The 20,603-nt window shown below is 37.3% G+C and overlaps 4 protein-coding genes across 5 annotated transcripts; 1 reads left to right on the forward strand and 3 right to left on the reverse strand.

The window, feature by feature from the left end:
* Window positions 1–3,987, forward strand: SAT32 (interferon-related developmental regulator family protein / IFRD protein family). The gene is made up of 13 exons (XM_018125772.2): window positions 1–320; window positions 554–725; window positions 945–1,025; window positions 1,374–1,456; window positions 1,563–1,678; window positions 1,788–1,898; window positions 2,061–2,170; window positions 2,427–2,739; window positions 2,825–2,902; window positions 2,993–3,043; window positions 3,144–3,230; window positions 3,506–3,583; window positions 3,677–3,987. Exons 1-13 carry the CDS (start codon window positions 311–313, stop codon window positions 3,725–3,727), a joined length of 1,341 nt encoding a protein of 446 aa, XP_017981261.1. The 5' UTR covers window positions 1–310; the 3' UTR covers window positions 3,728–3,987.
* A 114-nt stretch (window positions 3,988–4,101) lies between these two features.
* Window positions 4,102–9,752, reverse strand: LOC18591990 (Ubiquitin system component Cue protein). Of its 2 annotated transcripts, XM_018125773.2 has the most exons (9): window positions 9,181–9,752; window positions 8,932–9,091; window positions 8,787–8,848; window positions 8,510–8,604; window positions 7,761–7,874; window positions 7,529–7,594; window positions 7,045–7,142; window positions 6,295–6,713; window positions 4,102–5,675 (listed from the first exon to the last, which is right to left on the reverse strand). In XM_018125773.2, exons 1-9 carry the CDS (start codon window positions 9,626–9,628, stop codon window positions 4,450–4,452), a joined length of 2,688 nt encoding a protein of 895 aa, XP_017981262.2. In that variant the 5' UTR covers window positions 9,629–9,752; the 3' UTR covers window positions 4,102–4,449. The 2 variants fall into 2 exon arrangements, with proteins under 2 accessions (XP_017981262.2, XP_088665358.1); XM_088809232.1 differs by lacking the exon at window positions 9,181–9,752 and having other exon boundaries at window positions 8,510–8,593; window positions 8,932–9,010.
* A 1,603-nt stretch (window positions 9,753–11,355) lies between these two features.
* On the reverse strand, window positions 11,356–17,396 carry LOC148761126 (nucleic acid binding protein). The gene is made up of 7 exons (XM_088809231.1): window positions 16,948–17,396; window positions 15,085–15,827; window positions 13,402–14,887; window positions 12,669–13,317; window positions 12,471–12,552; window positions 12,273–12,320; window positions 11,356–11,967 (listed from the first exon to the last, which is right to left on the reverse strand). The coding sequence occupies exons 1-7, from the start codon at window positions 17,234–17,236 to the stop codon at window positions 11,764–11,766; spliced, it is 3,501 nt and encodes a 1,166-aa protein (XP_088665357.1). The 5' UTR covers window positions 17,237–17,396; the 3' UTR covers window positions 11,356–11,763.
* A 1,175-nt stretch (window positions 17,397–18,571) lies between these two features.
* RSL4 (root hair defective 6-like 4) lies at window positions 18,572–20,275 on the reverse strand. Its single transcript, XM_007018459.3, has 5 exons — window positions 19,540–20,275; window positions 19,188–19,439; window positions 19,008–19,073; window positions 18,834–18,899; window positions 18,572–18,726 (listed from the first exon to the last, which is right to left on the reverse strand). The coding sequence occupies exons 1-5, from the start codon at window positions 20,203–20,205 to the stop codon at window positions 18,634–18,636; spliced, it is 1,143 nt and encodes a 380-aa protein (XP_007018521.1). The 5' UTR covers window positions 20,206–20,275; the 3' UTR covers window positions 18,572–18,633.
* Window positions 20,276–20,603: the final 328 nt, after the last annotated feature.

Below are 20,603 nucleotides of genomic sequence, written 5' to 3' on the forward strand. Positions count from 1 at the left end.
CCAAAGTTAACCTTTTTCTTATAAAAGGGTTCCCTAATTTATTTACAACCGATTTTTCCCTTGGTTCTGTAATTCCATAAAATTTTGTCCTCCAAGCAAATAATTATTACCAAAAAGAACAATTTTAATGGCTGCATCGTCCTTCGATTCACTTTTGTTATTGTTCTGTTTGGGATCTTCTTCGGTTCAGTTTTGTTTTGTCGATCGTTCTTTAACTTCTAACCCATCTCATCCTCAGATTCTTAGTCAACGTCGTACCTGTTTCTGACACAGAAACTAGCGGAGGAGAAGGTCATCACTCATCACCAACATGGGAAAACGTACGAAACTATTTTTCTTCTTGATTTCTTTTTTATTCTTTGGGTAATTCCTGTCTAAAGCAATTGATTAACTTTTTGTCTCTAGGTTTTTTGGTTTCGCAATTATTTTATTATCTTTCCAGAATGCGAACAATTGCAGGGTATTAATTACTTGGTCAAAGCGCGTCTGAAGAATTTTCTATTATTTGTTTCTATCTTTAAGCTGAAGAAAAGGACTTCTTTCAATCTGGCAGGTAAAACTCAGCGAAAGAATGCGGCGATGTTAGATAGCGACGATGATAATAGTAGTGTAAGTTCATCGTCAACCATGCGTTCTGATCGAATGTCGGTGTCTGGCACTGAAGAAGTAGAGTTTAATAAGGATAGTTTACTTGATGAAGCTGTCGATGCATTATACGAAAAGAGGTTAGAATTAGTTATTTGCTTCTTGATTTTATTTATTTTTTGGATGAAAATGTTTTGCATTTGTATGGTTTCATTGTTTGCTGTGGTGAAGGGAACAACTGTTGGGTGTGTTGAAATTCGTTGCTTTGCAAGGTTTTCTCAAATTTGCACAATTTGAGACTAATTAGGGTTTGGATATGAATGTGGCTGAATTGGTTTTTATAACTTTTGTTGGTCAAGGGGTACTACACGAGTGAAGGCCTTGGAACTGATTATTGATGCCTTCAATAGCAACTTGCAGCACCAGTTTGTGGAGAAGAAGTAAGTTGCTTTTTTCCTAAATTCTTGTATATTTGTCGTAATTCATGTTATTGCAAGAATTGCAGATTAGGAGCAAGGTTCTATGAGATCTCATGGAGCTGTGATGGGTTGAATAGGATCCTTTAGTTGGTTTGTTAAAAAAAGGGTATCTAAAGAGTTAGGAGCGACATTTTTTTAGTGAGATTGAGCAATTAATCCTACTTCAAGTCTCATATTCTTAGATTGTTATTTTTCATTACCAATCGCATGTCCAGATGTAGCTGAAAATGTTTTTTATGATTCACAAAGTATGGTTGAATACTTAAAACTGTGTGCTTCTGATGGTCATATTATTGTTCTGTTGTCCAGATTTGCTACATTACTGCATCAATGTCTGAATTGCATCAAAAAGGGGTCCAGCAAAGAAATATCTTTGGCATCTCATACCATTGGTTAGTCTTGAATGCTTAATGCTGATACCCTTTGCAAATACTCATGCACACATGCACAGAAGAAAACACAAGGCTTCAGTATTCAAGCTGATAATTTCTTTTGTAGGTTTGCTGGCTTTAACTGTCGGTTCTGGAGATAATGCACGGGAAATATTGGAAGAATCAATCACTCCTCTCTCACAGGCTTTTAAATCTGGCTCTGAATCTTCTAAGATAGCTTCGGTACATAAGAAATTGAATAAAGATTGGAATTCATTCTCCCTTCAATTTTTTTGCTGGTATTACGAGACCCAACTATTTTTTTTTCTCATGACATGGTTTCTTATTGTAGTTACTGGAGTGTTTGGCTATCATCACTTTCATTGGGACAAATGATCCAGAGGAAACAGAAAAATCAATGCAAATTATGTGGCAATTGGTTCATCCTAAACAAGGTTCTAATGTAAGTACGCATGCCTGATTTTCTCTAATTGAAAAGCATCTGATAATGTATTAGAGGTTTTTGTATCAGTTATTTTTGGAACTTGTTAATGAAAACATGATGATGTATTAATGCATGTTGTTTGCTTTATTTGAGGATTAATTATTTCTGCTTGAGTTGTAGGTAATTACTGTCAAACCTTCTGCAGCTGTTATAACAGCAGTTGTGTCTGCCTGGTCGTTTCTTTTGACAACCATGGATGGATGGAGACTGAGTTCGAAACTTTGGCAAGAGTGAGTGACATTTCTGGATCATACTTTGGTCCTTTTTTTTCTCTCTGATAATCTTTTGTCTTGACAATCCCTGCATGTGTACCTCAGCTAATCCAATTGTTGGGATTTAAATCTTAGAAAAGTAGGTCAAAGAACCTGGTGTGAGATTTGAATTATGCTCCCACAGCATAGATCTCACTGGACTACAAAAGTAGGAGCACAAACCTGGGTAACTTGAATGGGCCAAAAACTGATTGGTCTTAGCAAAATTATGCAGGTCCATTACATTTTTGTCTAGTTTACTAGATAAGGATGACCGATCCGTGCGCATTGCTGCCGGTGAAGCAGTGGCAGTAATTTTTGAGATGGGAAGCTTAGAGAAGTTTGCAGCTGAAGCTAAAGGTTCCAGTGATGGCTCAGTTTCAGAAGGAAATAAATCTAAGGAAGGATTTTCACATATACAAGGACTGAAGGGAAAGATTTTGAACCAAGTCAGAGACCTCTCTGTGGAAGCTGGTGGTAAAGGTTCTGCCAAGAAAGATCTTAACAATCAAAGGAACTTGTTTAAGGATGTGTTGGAGTTTCTTGAGGTACTCTTATTATAATATTCCATTTCCATGAATTTATGATTCTTGGGACTTCTCATGTTAACCGTAATTCTCTTGGTGATGTTAGGAGGGTTATTGTCCTGAGACATCAGTGAAGATTGGTGGGGATTCACTACAGACATCAACATGGTCCCAGTTTATTCAGGTTTCTCTTCATCTTCTAGTTCTCCAGTTTTTTATGTTAGTTACATGCCATGAATGTTTACAATAGTGTTCTCTAATTTCAATCCAACAGTTGAACTTTTTGAGGCGCTTTCTTGGAGGAGGTTTCACTAAACACATGCAGGTTGGTGTCCTTTTAGAGACATTGACATCTGTTGATGCAAATTGCTTGTCTTTTTAATTTGCAGGTTGATTAAGATAACAATTTTTGTTTCTTTATGCAGGAAAATGAGTTCCTTCAAGATGTTCTTGGGTTCACTCCAAAAAGAAGGAATCTTCTTGGCAGTGAACATATATCCAACACTGAAAAGGTTGGTTCCTACTGTATTAACATGTCCATCCCAATCACAATATTTCTGTAATTATGGTAATTTAACTGTTTATCTGTCAGTCCTTTTATTTTTTGATTCTAATGGTAAGATTTAAGCCTGTGATTCATTAGGCCATCCCACCTCTTTATCACTTTAGCCAGTCTGTGGGGCCTTAACAATACATTGTGAGCTATCACATTTTTACAGAAGAATGCTCTGTTAATTCCTCAAAAGGTATGAAGTTAATATTGATTTCTTCCGATTCTTTGCTGCAGAGAATGTACAGATCACCAAATTCAGTCCTCAACAAAGCAAGAACCCAGCTATTGAACAAGCAGCGGATGCTATCTGAGGTGAGTGTCTTTCATGGAAAATAGGGCACTTTACAACCAAATGCACCATTAGTGAATTGCCTGGTTAATTGTTTGTTCCTTTCTTGTATTCAGGGTAGAAACATCGGGCACTTTGCTGTCAACGTAGGTGATGAAGATTTCTAAACTTCTGTAGGGCGGGAACTAATAATTGTCTGCCTGGCTCGTATTAAATCATACATTAATTTATTGAAACCCAAAACTCTACAACTAATAACTAGGGAACTATTTTGGTTAAATTGGTGATGGATTCATATACAGATAGTTATTCTAATCGTACTCGTGTAACGTTCATTGTACTTTTCTGTGCTTATTTAAGCATCGATGAGAAGTTTCTTGAGTTGAGATGTTCCTTTAATGGAATTGAATACTGTTTTTCTCCGTGAGCCCACCACTTCCGCATGATGTTAATGATTTACACATTAAGGATTTGTTTGTACTCTGAATTTTCCACATCAATCTCAAGCCCCATGCTTAGAAGGAACAGAAATCTGCCAAAGTTTCGATCAACAGTCCATGATCAAGCCATGATATATGATTGGTTGCTTGTTGCCAACTAGCTATAAAAAGAGATTAAAGACATCTAACGGTCGAGTATCTGAGTAAGCCTAACTAAAAACTTATAAATAATGTATGATTTCTGTTCTCAACTATAATGGCCCTCTTGTATCTAACCCAAAAAAAAAAAAAAAAAGAAAAGATATGACCCTCTTAATTGCATATAATGGAACACAAAAGAAATATACATTACAATTATTTGCAGCTTCCTGTAAAATAAGATTTAAGAAAACTTTTAAAATGGAATAGGATCGTCCGTATGCAAAGGAAAGCTTCTTTATCATGCGTGCCTAAAAACCAGTCAATCCAGAGAAGTGCTTATTCATGGCCCGATCCTTCCTGTAATGATGTCTTCCGCCACTCCTTCCCCTGCCCCTCTGATTTCCCGCATTTCCTCTCCCTTCCACTTCAGAGTTGTCAGACTGGTTATCTTGCTCCTCACGGGACTCTCTTGGTCTTGCTCCACCCCCTTTTCCCCTACCCCTAGGGTTCCTTGCATGATCTCTCCCTCCCATTTCAAAAACATCAGGCTGGTTAGTTTGCTCCCCATGCTCCATCAACTTCTTAACTGCACCAAGAGGAAGGTTGCCACCGCGTCCAAGGCCATGTATTAATTCTACTTGAGCTTGGGTAACTAAAAAAGCTTCATTGGCATTTGCAACTGCAACTGAACCTGCAACCTTATAACTATAATTCTTACCATCCTTGACATAGTACTGAGGATTCTTTCTGGAGCCCCACTTTGAACTAGGCGTAGATTGACCATAACTTCCTGATTCTGTACCCCAGGACTTCCCCAAATCTGAGCTAATTTTATCACTTAACATCTCATTTTCCTCCAATCCTGACTCTGCAACACTTAGACCTAGGTCATCAAAAGAGTCATCATACTCGTCTTCATACTCATACTGAGAAATCAGAGCAGCTTTTCTTGATGAATCCTTCTCCTCTCTGGTGTCAAGAGTAGCATAATAAGGTGAGTCATCTTCAGACTTCCTAACAAACCTCCCAACTGATGATGATGATGATGAAACTGATGGGCCCTCAACCAGTTGTCCACTAACTACTGGTACTGCTGTAGTTGAGGATACTGCTACAGTGTCAACGAGTTTCCCTTTCCCCTTATCAGTATCAACCAGTTTTCCTTTCCCTTTATCAGTCCTGCTCAGATTTGAAGCAGACTTGGGCATTGGCATTGTCTCCAGGGAAGTGTCCAAAGCCTGCAGATCTTCATGAAGAGTTCCCTCAAGAATCCTCTGAATAACCTCTTCTGGATTTTGGTTATAAACTTCAAGGCATGCAGCTAAGAACCCTTTGCCATGATCAGGAAAGAGATCTTTTATTTGGCTGATTTTGGATTCCATAATTGCTGCATCTTCATCCATCTGTACCTTATTGCCTGTCACAGAGGCTGGGATGGGAGTTTTAGGGGGTTGCACTTTAGCAATGCCTTGTTTTGTATACATCATAATCCCAGATAAATACTGAAATTGTTCATCATCCGTGAATATCCACCCTGCAAAAAGCAAGTTGAATACAAATTACTGCATGGATTAAGTACGAGCACATTTAAGAAAAAAATCAGAATAGCAAAGGATCAGTGGAGAAACAACATTCATTGGCACTATTGACATCCTCTAAATGCAGAAGTTTAATTTCAGATGGTTCTGAAAAAAAAAAGGGTCTGGTTCACAAACATTGCAGCAATACATCACTCCCGACCATGTATTAAGATAACAATTGTTCATCTTATCAAATGACAATAAATATACAATAAGCCACCTACAGTGCAAAATGTATAATTGTAATGAGAAGAAAAAACGTCATTCTTTAATGTTATGAGCATATTTACAGACTTAAAGAAGAAATATATGTATAGTTGCTTATTCACAAAATGGACCTTAATGCTAACAGGTAACTGCTCATCAGCATGGTGGTTACCAGCCTTAGTGGAGAGGCACCTAAGCCTAGGTTCAAGTACCTTTGTCCCAACCACCATTTTCTTCCCTCAATATTCTCCATTGTAATAAATGAACAAACTAATATGAAATATGATCATAGGATTTTCACAATTTGATTATAAAGGCAGCATCTCAATCTGAAGTTAAGGGATGAATTCTAATGAGTACACTGACCATTATTCTGCAAATTCTCAAGTTTGCTCATTATATTGCAATTCTTTTCAACATTCTGAAGGAAAGTATCCCGTTTCTCATTCTCCTGACTTTGTAGTGAAACTCCATTTATCTCCCTAAAAGTTTGAACCAAAATATCTGCTCTTATGAATGGATCTTCAACTGTGGCTGGAAACATCTTTGTTACAGTTGGGATGGGATGTCCATCCAAAAACACTTCATCACTAAGATAGCAAATATCTAATAGTTTCCAACCAAATTTGACTATTCTCATAGATAACATCTTCAAACTTATAGCAATATCTGTTAACATTCCATATTCTTCAGATTCAATACTCCTTCGAAAACCCTGCTGTAAAGATGGAAGCAAATTATCATGCACCCGTGAAAGAGTTGTGAGCAATTCTTCATTTCCGTAACTGCATACAGAGAGAAATTTGATATTAAATTGAGTCAGAGCATAACTTCCTGTGTAACTTGTGAGGGAAAGAAGGGACACATACAATAGAAGTTTCCCACATAACAAACCAAAGAAAAAGGTCCAAACAATAACATCGAATTGTTGTTAGATTATTTGAAGTGTCAAAGTTGAAGTTCCAATAGAAAGATCCTCAATCAGTTAGGTTATGCTCGTTGCGAATAAGTACTTGAAACCCACAACTTCAAGCAATATCCAGGGATTCTTATTGCATGGATAACAAGCATGTATTAATTCATATAGAAAAGAACTTCCAGTAATAAAAGAGGTACCTCATTTCAACAGGGCAAGAGAAAAACAAAGCTGCAGGTCTATATGCAGTAACAAAAGCATCCATAGATACAATGGCATCATTAATGAAGTCAATCACCTGCCCCAGGAAAAAATAAATGAATAATGTTAAAGCTTCACTTGCAGCACAGAAATTCAACTTGAGATAGGAATAAACCAATGATTCAGGAGGTCATCCTATCATATCACTGGTTCCACCTTTGACTAATCCCACCACCCCTTGACATGGTTCTGTCGTGCTCTTTATTTATTTGTTTGTTTGGTAATTAATTCGTTTTTTGAAATGAAAATTATTTACTTCAAAATACACATACTGGATATCTTTTTTTTTCAGCTGAAAATCATCCCTAGAAACAATATACAAGACCATAGTATCTTCCAACTGCGAGTTCACCACATCATAGAACCTTTCAACCACTGCCCCACACCTAGCACCAACAAAACACACTCACAATAACAACAAACCTCCAAAAAATCAGCATGAAGCCGGTCAAATCCATAATCTCCATGACTTCCAGAAGAAAAAAGAACCTGTCCAGTATGAGTAACACATACATAAGCAACCATGAATGTCATAACTAAGTAAAGAATTGATGCTACTGCAGATGAAAAAAATTACCAGGAATGCAGAAAATGTTTAATATTACACAACAGAGAAAGAAAATCTCTTGCAAACTCAAAGCTATTTAGAAAGTACCTCCAAAGATGTGCTGCACCGTTCATGCATCGTGTGAACAATACTCAAAAAATGAGACAGTACTCCAGTCAGATTATCATAGATTGTAGGCTGAGCTTTCAGAGCATTTGCAACCTGAAAAACATAACAAATGTGAGAGAAAGAGAGAGGGAGGAGGGGGGAGGGGGGGGGGGGGGGGGGGGGGGGGGCTTGGTGAGGAGCAGAGAAAGAGTAGAGCTGCAGTCAACTTGAGACATAAGAGGATATCTCCCACAATGATCAACTATGAGACACGCAAACTACTATGACCTAAAAGGGTATAGACGTGGAACATTTGAAAGATCTATCTAGATTGTAGCTAAGGTGAAAAAGTCCAAGGCCTATTAACAATTTAGCTTTGTATGGACTACTTAATTTAGAAACTGTGGAAAATAATTTTTATCTCAGCCTTATTGATTGGCCTTGGACTCTGACTCTGCAGGGTGGCTGACAAATATTGGTTGCAATTATGACTTGCAATGTGACCATTGGACATCTCCTTTTGACAATAGTGGAAGCTTAGAAAGCAAAAGGTTCAAGGGCAGCAAGAGATCTTTGGTCTCTTAGTTAATCAGAGATACTTGCATTGGAAACTGAAGCAGATACTCTTCATAAGAGCAGCTCACCTATAGGCCTTAGCACGGTCAATACATGTAGAAAGAATTCTAAATTCATTAACCATTAGAAAAGAGCATCAAGTCTTCAATCACTTTCTACAAAAGAATGCTTACCAGCAATTTGGTCAGATCATCATTTTCATGACCATATATAGCACAAATGTCCAACAACTTTGGCAAGTCGAGCAACTTCTTCTCCTGCAAGATGACTACATGCAGAATTAGTGAACAAAATGTGCATATGAAATATGATATACAGTAAAATTTAACAACATTTTGGGGTTGGGGGGGGGGGGGGGGGGGGAATTATATTGATGAACAGAAACTGCACATGAACAGGCTAAAATACACTCATGCCCCAATAAGAAGACACAGAAATGAGACAACCCACCTGCATGGTCGTTTGCACTAAGACTATCAGCAGCTCGAGCAGCAGGATCCCTATTTGAAGATCTACAATAGCAAGAAGGTCTATATCAATTTACCACAATACAATGGTGACTATGAAAAGAAGAGTTATACAACTGAAAACTTACATTCTGTACAACACCATGAAGACACGGCGGCTTAATTCAAGCTCTCCTACAATAACCCCAGCAACGATCCCTTTCACACCACGATGAGGAAAATCATACCACCTGCTCCTAAATTGCAAGAAGCTGTCCAGAAATTTGTGCAACGAAGTGTCCCCAGACACTGAGCAAAATACCACAATAAATGAGACTGAGAAATAGTAAATGCATTAAAAAAAACACACACACAATAAAATGGCAGTTAAAAGTTACCCTGTTTCCAGAATTCTCTGGGACTGAGCTTGAGCAAGCGAGACAACTCTCTGTTTAAGAGATCAACTACTCTCTGTGATTCAACTGGATCCAATCCTCCCTCCTCGGCGCCAAGCCCGGCAGCCACGGCCTCATCTTGGGGCAAATAATTTACGAAATTGCCATCGGGAGTTGATGGAGTTCCTCTGATAGGCACCCAATCTCCGTTTTCTCCCATCCGAACACGGCTACTGGCAGAGCCAGAGGGTGCGGCGGGACTGCCGGATGGCGGAGCATCTCGTTGCTTGGGAAGAGATTGCCTGAGGGAAGACGAGAGGGAGGTGGTGGGATTAGGGGTTTGGTTTTTGTTTTTATTTTGACTTTTGGGGATGAATTTCTTTTGGGTTTTGGGGAAATTACTTCGCCTGTCGCCTTCTTGCCTGTTGATGTGAGTATGTCTGTGAGACATTTTTTGGGAGATAGTCTGCGCTCAGAGCCAGCTTCTCAGTGTCCTAGGAAGAAAGATAAACTTCTCATCAGTGTTTTTCAATTTATAGTTGTCGCAGTCAGCCTGTTCCCATAAGGGTTTAGCTTTAGGTTGCTCTTCTCTTGTTTATTGCTATCTTTCTAAATTTTCTTGGCTTAATACGTAAAAAGGAAAAACCCCAAATTTAGTTACGGTTTTTTATACTCGCGGTAAGTAAAGGAGAAACCATCAAATTTTTTATTTTGTACTACTAAGAGTGTGATTATTGAGTATATAATTATTGAAAATATAACTTTACAATATTTGATTTAATAAGAAAAAATAATAGTTGCAGAGAATGTAATTACTGAGAAAATTATATTGTATTATTTAGTTTATAAGTATTTTATCGAAAATATAATATAAATAGATAAAATTATTTTTATATAAAAAAAATATATAAATTGAATAAATTTATAATTTTTAATATAAAATTTGATTTTTTAATTTTAAATAATTAAAATAATAAATAATAAAATAATATTTTTATATTAATTATTTAAATATTAAAAAATATATAATTATTATATATTTATTTTCACTTTTTGATAATTGAGTTTTTAAGTAAGGGATCATGCACTAACCAATGAGTGACAACTGTTGTTAAAAGTTTGAACGTGTTATATAAATAAATGTTCTCATCTATAAATAGATATTCAATTTTAAACATTCTTAATGTTTTTTTTTTTTTCATAATTACAACACTAAACATCTTTTCCTTTCAAATCCTTTTAATTTCTTAGTAAATTTTGTATATTCTAAACCGTTTAAATGTTTTTCGACATCAAAAGTATAAACTTTTCTTAAAATACTGCTAAATTTCTTAAAATTTTGAATTAAAATTTTATAAAACTCAAAGTCTCAATCTCTCAAATTTTTAGATTTGACAAGACAATTTAATCCAAATATGTTAGTGACGAGCTACCTTTTCTGCAGGCAATGAAAAAAAGAAAAAGCAGAAAGGAGAAAAGAAAGGTGAGAAAAAGGCATGGTAAGATGAAGGATAAAAAAGCAAGAAGGAGAAGAGAAGGTCCAAACAAGTGAGATCGAAAATTTGGATCGGAAAAAATATGTAACTTTCCTTTCCAGAGAGAAAGGTACTTTCCCTCCATGAGAGGAGAACGACCTTCTCTTATTGTAATGTGATTACAATTGTAAACATATTACATTCCTCTTTTGTCAACCAAACGTCACTATGTATTAACCGATCCACAGAGTTTTAAATAATTATCATCTAAACCTTAAACCTCAATCAATGGACGAAACACTAAAAGCCGCACTCAAGAAAACAATGATCAAACAGATTCAGGAAGAAGAATCCACCTTCACACGATTTGGATTGATTGTTGGTCACTTTCTAATGCAAACATAAGCCTTATAGGCAATTATATTAGTTTTAATCTCGTTAACATTTATATAACTTTTTATATTAATTACAAAATAACCTCTAAAACTTCATTAAATAATCGTGTATAATTCAAAAGCTAAGTCAATTTTCCTTCTCATGAAACCATTTTATTTAATTGGAATTATAATTTGGGTACGCAAAAAAAAAAAAAAAAAAAAACCAAATTTCTCTTCTTATGATGGGCAAACAAAAGAATCGAAAGCGCCCACTTAATTTAGGTGGCCAAGCACAAGTCAATTCATTTTTTTTAAGAAGATGGAGATGAGTAACTACCCCTGCAAACTGCTACAAAGGATGTTCATACAAATATCTATATCGTAAGTTAACAACAAAATTCTGCCGTTGCCACATGATAACAAGAAACGTTGCTTTGCTATAGGATTCCCAATCAAATCCTATATCATAGGGAACTCTCAAACAAAACTAGAGATTATTTTTTATTCACAATTTTTAAGTTTAAAACTAAATCGTTCCCAAAGTGTAACTCACAAATCTAATAGGCTCGCAAGGGGGAAAAAAAGTTTTGTACAATTGGAGGATGGAGATAAGCATCCTTACCAAATTCTTCAGGTGATGCGTGAGATACCATCGAGTCCATTCTCGGTTTGAATTTCCAAGGAGTGAAACAAGCAACCACTCTAGGTTGCTCCCCCTCGTAAGCCACTGTAGCTCATACCCACTCAAAGTTTGTTTCTTTGGGCAAAACCAAAGCAATGAGGCACTCAGATGAATTAGGTGCAACTGAAAGCATTGAACATGCCTCTTGTGAGTAGGGAAGAATAAAAAGTAGCCTGGACCACATGGATTTCATTGCTGGAATCTTAATCACTCCTGCACATTCCCTCTGCTTCAAGTATGAGATAAAATCCTGAAACTGGAGAAAGAAGTTGCAAGATTACGAACTTAGTGCAATTACATAACAGAAATTCTAAATTAATTAGGATTATTACTGAAATTTGATAGAGAAGCCACATTATTATTTTCCTTTTCATATAGGTATCAATAAATTGTTTTGAAAAGAGCACTTTTGGCAACGCATAAGATTGCTTCAAGCTGAAGCCGCTATTAGAAACAATCTAAATGGGGAAATGAGAGGCTTGAACATAAAATCTTGTGCACAAAGAACACAACGTAACATAAACTATTTAGGGATAAGTTTTTTAATATGAGATCACTTACGCCTTTATGGTCACCTGAAGAAGAAGGGATCAAGCAACAAACTTCCCTCTACAACACAAAAAAACACAAATGAATACAACTGAAAACTGGACGACAGTTTCTGTTAAATAAAAAAGGAAAGAAACTGCAAGAATATTCAACTCAGCTCTTTCCACAATAATAATCTTAAAAAAAGAAAAAGAAATATTATTGACTCACTTTATGTGGTGGGGTATTGGTGAACGTTGACTTTACATGCCGAAAGTCTGTGCGTTTGGTCATGTCTAATTTGGCAGGCCATCTGCAAGACACATCCAGAGGAGAAAGTTTTTAATATAAATTATTCTGTACTCTTGACAAAAATTATAATCAGGACATATATTAAAGGGGCAAAAAGGAGAAGAAGAAAGTTCATACTCTGCAGGTTCAGAAATGGCATTTGAATATTTGCAAAGATCTGACTCTAGTCTCTGTGCATAAATTGTGCAATAATGAGCCCCACTCTTACATAATGTGCCCTGCCACCAATGCTTTACACACAGTTCAGAACTTCCCGTATCAGTTGATTCTGCAATAGGTGGAGGGGGAGGAGGTGAATTAGGTGGAGGAGGAACAAAAGGTGGCAGCGACTGTGGCAATGGTGGCGGAGATAGAGGTGGAGGAGGTGGAGGTGGCATTGATGATAAAGGTGGTGGGACAACAGGATGTGGAAACATCTGCTCAAAATGCTGTATTGGAGGTCCCTGTATCTGAGCAAGTGGAGTCACAGAAGCAGGTATAAAGGGGGGTGGAACAGCATTGCCATGAAAAGTATTAGGCACCACACCTGGTGAAATTGGATTCTGAGGAAACTGGTGATTCAAACCTCTGGGATCCCAGGAACTGTTTGAAGGATGGTAAACAGGTCGCATAAAGGGAGGTGCCTGGAGTTGTTGTGGTGGTGGAGCAGAAAGGCCCTGTGTTCCTATAGGCATGCATGGCATGGTCCCAGGTGCTAAATGCAGCTCACTTTCAGGTTTCTTATAATTCCATACTTGTCCAGAGGCACCAGAGACAACACCACCACCTATAATACGGTTAGTTAATATACAACTATGATAAGAGAATAAGAGCCAGTATTAATTACAATTAGTTAGTATTACAACATTACCTCCTTGTGTATGATCTGCGATAAGGTTGTTGTCATAACCATCAACTTTTCTCAACCCACCTTCAGGCATATCAGTACAACCTGGAGCAGGCCAGTTTGACTGATATGGATGTGTAACTGGTGCTGCAGTTCCATGATTCTCACCCCTCAACTTGGGAGATACAAGTTCCATTGAGCTGCTAGACATGTTTGCCGAGTTACTATTTTTTATGTCAACATGGATAGGTGGAGCAGCACCAGACCTTCCACTGTCAACATGAGACATAGAGACATTAGCTGGCCCTGCATTAAATGCCGGCATATGGTTACTTCTTTCTTTTCGATGCTTTCTGAGATGTGTCATTACAGCAGCAGCTTCTTCTGGAGTCTCATATTCCAGCAGCAATGCACATTCACAAGTAAGATCAGTGACCATGTAAGGACCCTTGTAGACCGCTTTCCTTGATTCATGCAAAATTTCATCCTTTACCCATTGACTTGTAACGTTTCCAACGTAAACATGAGAACTAGAACCAACAGCAACACCATTCATGGCACCCCTGGTTCCCAACCCTATATCCATGAACATTACTCGCCAAGGAAAACAGCCACGGACATAATCCCTAGACCTTATGGCATCCATGATATTTCTGTACTCAACCAATGCAAACCCTTTGATTGGAAAGAAGAAAAATTGCTCAATGGGAGCAAACCTCTCAAGCTGAAATCTTATATGGCCTTCAGATGCATCAGGCCCCAAAGCTCCCAACCATAGCTGCCGAGAAGCTGAGAAAATACCCATGGCAGCAGGCTCACCATCAAAATACCAAGCAGTTTGAGAAGATGCTGAACCATATGATGCTGCAAACCGACTACTGGGAGATGCCACAGCATTGCTTACACCTCCACTAGAGGATCTCAAGGCAGAAGCGCCACTTGTATTTGAAACTTGATTCTTGTCAACATTCTTAACGTGATTTCTGCCTTCAAAAGAATTACTCCTGAAGTCCAGTGGTGTTCTAGTGACAGGTGAAAGCATCTGATGGCTTGATAAGTCCCTAGCAACAGAAGATCTGCTAGCAGACAAATCCCCATGGTCATGCCTTTCAAAGTCCATGGACCTTGAGCCTCCACTATCATGACCAGAACCGGTATTCAGGTGGACATTAGCTTCAAGGGGAACAATGTGAGGCTTCAGATACTGACCTGATACATTTTCAGCACAACTCTCATTGCTGGTTTTATTGCTTCCAGATTGGTCAGTTGAGGTTTCATGTTGATTAGAGCTTCTAGACACCAAGTGTGGCTGACTAACAAATTTCGAGGAATCAGAATCATCCTCATCACTGTCCGCTTGAACTTCTATACTAATACATTTTCCAAATGATTCAAAGATTCCTTCCAAACTAGATATAATCCCTGGCACAGATTTAGATGGAGACAACTTACACAAGTTCTTGTACTTTAAGACCATCCAACTTCTCAATGATGGATTTCTACCAAAAACCTGCATTCAAGGATATGGGATGGCACTAGAAATGAGCAATAGACAAACATAAGCAAAATTTTAAGAATACAAAGACAAATATAATCCGTACACCAAAAGGTAATTAAAATAATTACCATTGCTTTAGTGTCAGAAATAAGAAATTAGAAACAACTCAATTCCATGAAATTTATTTGATAGATTGAATAAAATATTACCAGACCCAACAAAGAGCTCTTCAGAGCAGGAGATGCATCTTCTGTGACATAGCAACTATCTGATCTTGGTGTCTCACCACTAAGCAAACTGCCTTTGGTGCTTATTCCAGGGGAATCTGTACATGATTTAGGCCCTACAGTTATTTTACCTAAAACACTTTCGACATCTACATTATCAAGCCTGCCTGTTGCCTGTCTCAGAAAATACAGTCCTTTATCAGCTTCTTCAGTTGCAGATGACCTGAAGAGCTCAAAACAGGCAGCAAGCAAATTCTTTGGACAACGGAAGAAAATCCACAGTAGACTTAGGGCATGGAATTTGGATAACTTAATCAATGAAGATTCATCTTCATCTGAAAATCTTTGCTTTAGCTCAGAAAATATTTCATCAGAATCCTGCATTCTCCAAATATCATTATCAACAATCTGAAACAAATCTTTTCCCTCAAAGGACGATACAAGAAAGGAGAGCACATTCTGGAAAACTGCTGAGCAGATGCCTCTGACAACTGATGATGTTGGTGCCTCTGCAGAAGCTGTGCAACAAAGATCAGCTAGACCAAAAATACAAGCTTTAGCGGTTTGAAATGCAACATTATCAGCATCTCCTCCCCTATTAATCACCGCCAAGCTAGAGTTATGCACATTGATAATGACTTTTGTAGCAGCTTCAAGAGCAGTTGGACAGTACAAGGCATAACGAGGAATGAAATCGGCGACAAGACGCTGCACGCTTGTACAGCCTGCAAACGAGTAAAAACCATTGTTACTAAAATAGTTTTAATGCATAATTATGTATATTTCATGGCATCCAAAACACTCTAAAGAAATGAAGTTCCATTTAAATCCAACCAAGTTATATTAATTCTATAAAAGGGTTCTTGTGATAGGAAGAGGAAGCATCAAAAACAAGTAAAAGGGTGCACCGGAGGAGGTGGAGAGGAAGATCGAAGTAGTTCCTCAAGTACTAAGTGTCGTGGCAAGCGGAAGAAAATAAGAAGAGAATAGGTAGAGAATTAGAGAGAAGTTAGAGAAAAGCTCTAGGTGAGAATGTTCTAGCTTTGGAAAAAAATTCTTCAAATGTATTGTAAAGGCTCCATATAAGAAGAGTTTTAATATTAGTTAACTGTTAATGAGCTTTAATATTGAATAACTATTAGAAATCCATTATGTGAATATTGAAATAATATGTTTAATGACCATTAATAATATAATACAATTTATTCTTGAGTAGATGGTAAGGGGAAGAGGTATAAAGAAAAAGCTATACGAGAACAAGAGGTGTACGAGAACAGATACAAGAGAAAAAGATGTACATGAACAAGTACAAGAGAACAAGATAAGAGAGGGAGAGCCACACTTTGTATTTCAAGAAAAAGTTAAGAAAAGACTTCTTAACTGTATCAACATCTAAGCCATCAAACCAAACTCTCCAAAACATCCAAGATAAAAATAACCCGTCAGTTATTTCGGGTTACTTTCATTGTTGTCCGTTTGAAATTATTATTTCATATGAATTAATGCTCCATTTATTCTAGTGTTACACTTTTTTAGTTGTTATGCGTAAAATAATGCTTCGCATGTTTTAATTGTTCTCATTATTTTCTATACACCATTCCGCTATAAAACATTCCTAAAAAAAATAGATAGTTACCAAAATCATCTATCTACAAATTCCACACCTTGAAATTTACTCACTAACTAGAATTGAACTCATTTAGGTTTAAATAAGAACTTTGTCTCTAATAAGATTCTACCAAAACATGTTTAATTGGATTAATTTTTCTGCTTCAATACACACTGGATCAAAATTCAATATCAATAACGGATAATAGGAAGGGTAAGAGAGTAAAAGAAGGTGACCTCTAGAAGCAGTTATGAGAGCTAGGTAAGCTTGTTCAAGCTCAGGCATGTGCCGAACATCTTTCCCTTTCAGGGCGATACAAGACTTAATCCTCTTGTAGTTCTCGTAAACACTTCGAATCTCGTCTCTGTTTCTCCTTCTCGCAAGAATCTCCTCCTGAGACAGCGGAGGTGGAGTGGTCGGTGGACCCACGGAGGTCTCTGGCTGCGCTACGGTTTCCGGTGGCTCCGGTGGCGGCTCGTACAGCCTTCGCTTCTTCAGCGGTTGTTCGGAAGATGCCATCGCCATTTCCGCGGAGAGAAAGAGAGATGCAGGCGATGCCGGATGCAGCAGTGTTTCTCTCTCGCTCTGAGGAGTGAGAGTTTTTTTCGCGGAGTGGGATTCGACGGATGAGGCGGTTTTCGATGTAAGGAAATTACTTGCGTGCCCTGTGCGTTACTGCCAACTCCGCAAACTTGCAATCATCGTGACATATGCCACGTAAGCCAAAATTTTTTTTTCTTATATTTATTTGATGGGCCGGGCTCATTTCGGTAAGCTTGCTGAGGCCTTCACAAAGGTCCAATATATCAAAGTTTTAATTTCGTCAAGATCCAAATTCTTTGGTCAATAACAAAAGTACCATGTCGAACTTAACAAAATAAAATTCATTTGTCTTGTTGTGTACCTGGATTAGTGCTTCGCTTTGTTTTTTTTTTTTTTTTTATAATTTTTAGTCATATTAATTTTATGTTATCAACAAAAAAATCTTAACTCTTATACTCTAAATCTTAAATTTAAATCTTAAATTTTGAATGTTAAATTCTAAATTTAAAATAAATAATTTAACGATAAAAGTGATCTTAATACGTGACGTAAAATTATGAAAAAAAAAAACACTAAATAAATTACCAAATGAGAGCAAAAGATTTTTATTCAGATCTCGGATTCCATGGCTAAAGATATGTAATCATGATTATTGGTATCTTAAAATAACAAATTTGTAATTTTTTAATTTAAAATTAAAAGATGATTAATATAAGATTTTATTACATCAAAAGAGTTAACATTACGGTATTAATTATGACGGTACAGATGCAATAATAATCCAACCAGTCCTACAAGCATGAATAAAAATTTTGTCCTATAATTTCAACTATATATCCTGCCAAATTAGTTTATTATAATTAACGTAGCATTTTATTCTGTTCTTGCAGCTCCCAGCTAGCGTATTAAGTCTGAGTTCACCATTGTGATTGAGCATGCAAACTCAACCATTGAAAGCATTGATGAAATTGAGGTCAAAACTCAAAGCCCTAGTTTTGGGATCTACGTCCAGAACGCAAACTAAGTCTAAGGCAACAGATCCATGGCTACATTATTGCTGTACACTTTATATTATTCTATCCAGTTTGGTGCTTAGTTCAGTTGATAGTTTCATGATCAGAAGCATTCATTGAATTTCTGTAACTTGACAATCCCCCGCGGCACACGCATCTGGAAGCATGTGCTAGGGGACATTCAGTTGGAATATACTAATAAATGAAAGAAAACAGATGGGATATATCATTATCAAAACAAGGATTACTCCTCGTGATTGAAAAATGGAAGTTCATTCAGATTTCTGAGTACTACAAGTCAGCAGATGTTTATTATTTATTGTTTCATTTGTTGTCAATTAAATTAAGTAGTCGCTCCTTCCAGGGTCATAGAAGTGTGGAGATTTTCTCGTTAAGACCGATATCGATGCCATTGTAAGCAATGGGAGCATACATCCACAGATCATCGGAACTTAAAAGCTGCAATCATACACAGAACACTCTATTAGAATAATGGCTTAAATGTATTGAAGTAACTCTTTCATAATTTGTTTTAAGGTTTTATTTAATCCTATTGATTCTCTTACCTTGATTTGGAGCTGCAAAAACTTCACATAGTGAACAGCTTCTTCAAGCATTGTGCTGATATCAACCTGTATTGCCATCAATGGAAGTATGAGTTTAGAACTTTCTGTGTTTGTGTCTTAGTTATAAATTAAGTAGCTATACAAACCTCATATATATGGAAGTGTAATGCTTACCTTTGTTCCGTTGGGCACAAGGTTCTGTAAAATTCTCAATCTCTCATTAATCCTTTCTCTTCTTTTCTGTGATAACCAAGCAAAAGGCAGTTAGGAAAAATGCCATAGTTGGAACACCTGAACTAGAGTAATGAACTCATAAATCATGATAGTTAGGCTAGCTGGTAGGGAATGTCTTACCCTTGCATAAAGGCTCTGGGGATCGGTTGCTGACCCTCTGCTAGCTCTTGTCTTTCCATTCAAGTTAAGAGCTGGAGAAGCTTTGGAATCTGAGGTTGCCACCCCATTAGTGTCCTGAGAAACAATGTCATCCTCTGAACTACAGGTGCTAGAACTCTGTCCATCCGAACCAATGTTACTCTCTCCTTCATTGCCATTTAAACTGATCTTGCGGTTTTTCTTTGACTGCACATTCTTATAAACTTTCGATGCCTGCATTTCCAATCCATGAATTAGAACTAATATAATAAAATTATATGCTTCAGAATAAGAATGCCCTAGTTTATTTCTAGTAGCTCAAAATTTCTCTTACATCTTTTGAGACCCGCGGTCTTCTCTTTGCATTCTCAGATGAATTGCTATTGATGATCATTTTATCTCCTTCAGCATGCAATTCCAGCACGTCAAACTTCCTCTTGAGTAGCAATTCGTTAGCAAGCACAGTATTAGCTGATGGGTGGCTCGCATCTAATAATTTCCCTAGGCTGTCAGTGCTCAAATCTTCAATGACATTAACAGTGTCTTCCCTTGCAAGGTTTGGGAATACTGGGGGAAATGAGCCTGTAATTTTATCACCTACCCCGCCAATATCCATTGACATATCCAAGGACATGGTGATGTCATTTGTTACAGCAACATGATTAGAACCACTAAGGCAGTAGGTTTCAAGATTTGGAGGGGAAACAAAGACACTGCCGCTAGAATTGCTACTTTGACTACTTTCCTGAGAATTGTAGTGAAAAGTAGAGTCAATAGCGTTGGAAGAATATGACAAACTCTCAGTGACACCAGCAATGCTCATAGTGCCTTCAGGAATCGGACAAAAAGTCGATGAATTTATGAAGCTCAATCCCTCATCATGCTCCATAGGGAAAGAAAACTGATGAAGAATTTGCTGTGTGAAATCAAGCTCTTCGGTGGAGAACATTCGGTTAAAGGAGTCCCATTCTCCATCAGGAAAAGCTGCGAGTGACTCCATCTCTCTTGTAAAACTGAGAAGGCTATGGAGAAAACAAGGAGGTTTTGTTTCTGTAGTGCTACTTGCTAATTGAAGCTGTCAAAGGTGCTTGAGGTGAGCAGAAACCAGGGACATATATATTTATACCCCGAACCCAGAAGAGAATGTTAGCAAGGATTGACCTCCATTAGTTTATTGAGTTCTTAATTCCAAATCATTATTCTGTTACTAATCCAGGAGTCCACTGTGGGGCCAAAACCAGGCAAAGTACAACTCATAGGGTGGCCAAGTTCATGCATTGATAGATAAATTAATGCAAAGGGTTCAATGACCCTTAAACACCTTGGACCTGATAAAAGTGCAATTAGAATGACATAAGGGTCCAAGAAACAATCATTAAGAGGTGACTAAATGTGATT

The sequence above is a fragment of the Theobroma cacao genome, chromosome 8, assembly GCF_053813885.1.
Source record: "Theobroma cacao isolate CCN51 chromosome 8, ASM5381388v1, whole genome shotgun sequence".
NCBI lineage: Eukaryota > Viridiplantae > Streptophyta > Magnoliopsida > Malvales > Malvaceae > Theobroma > Theobroma cacao.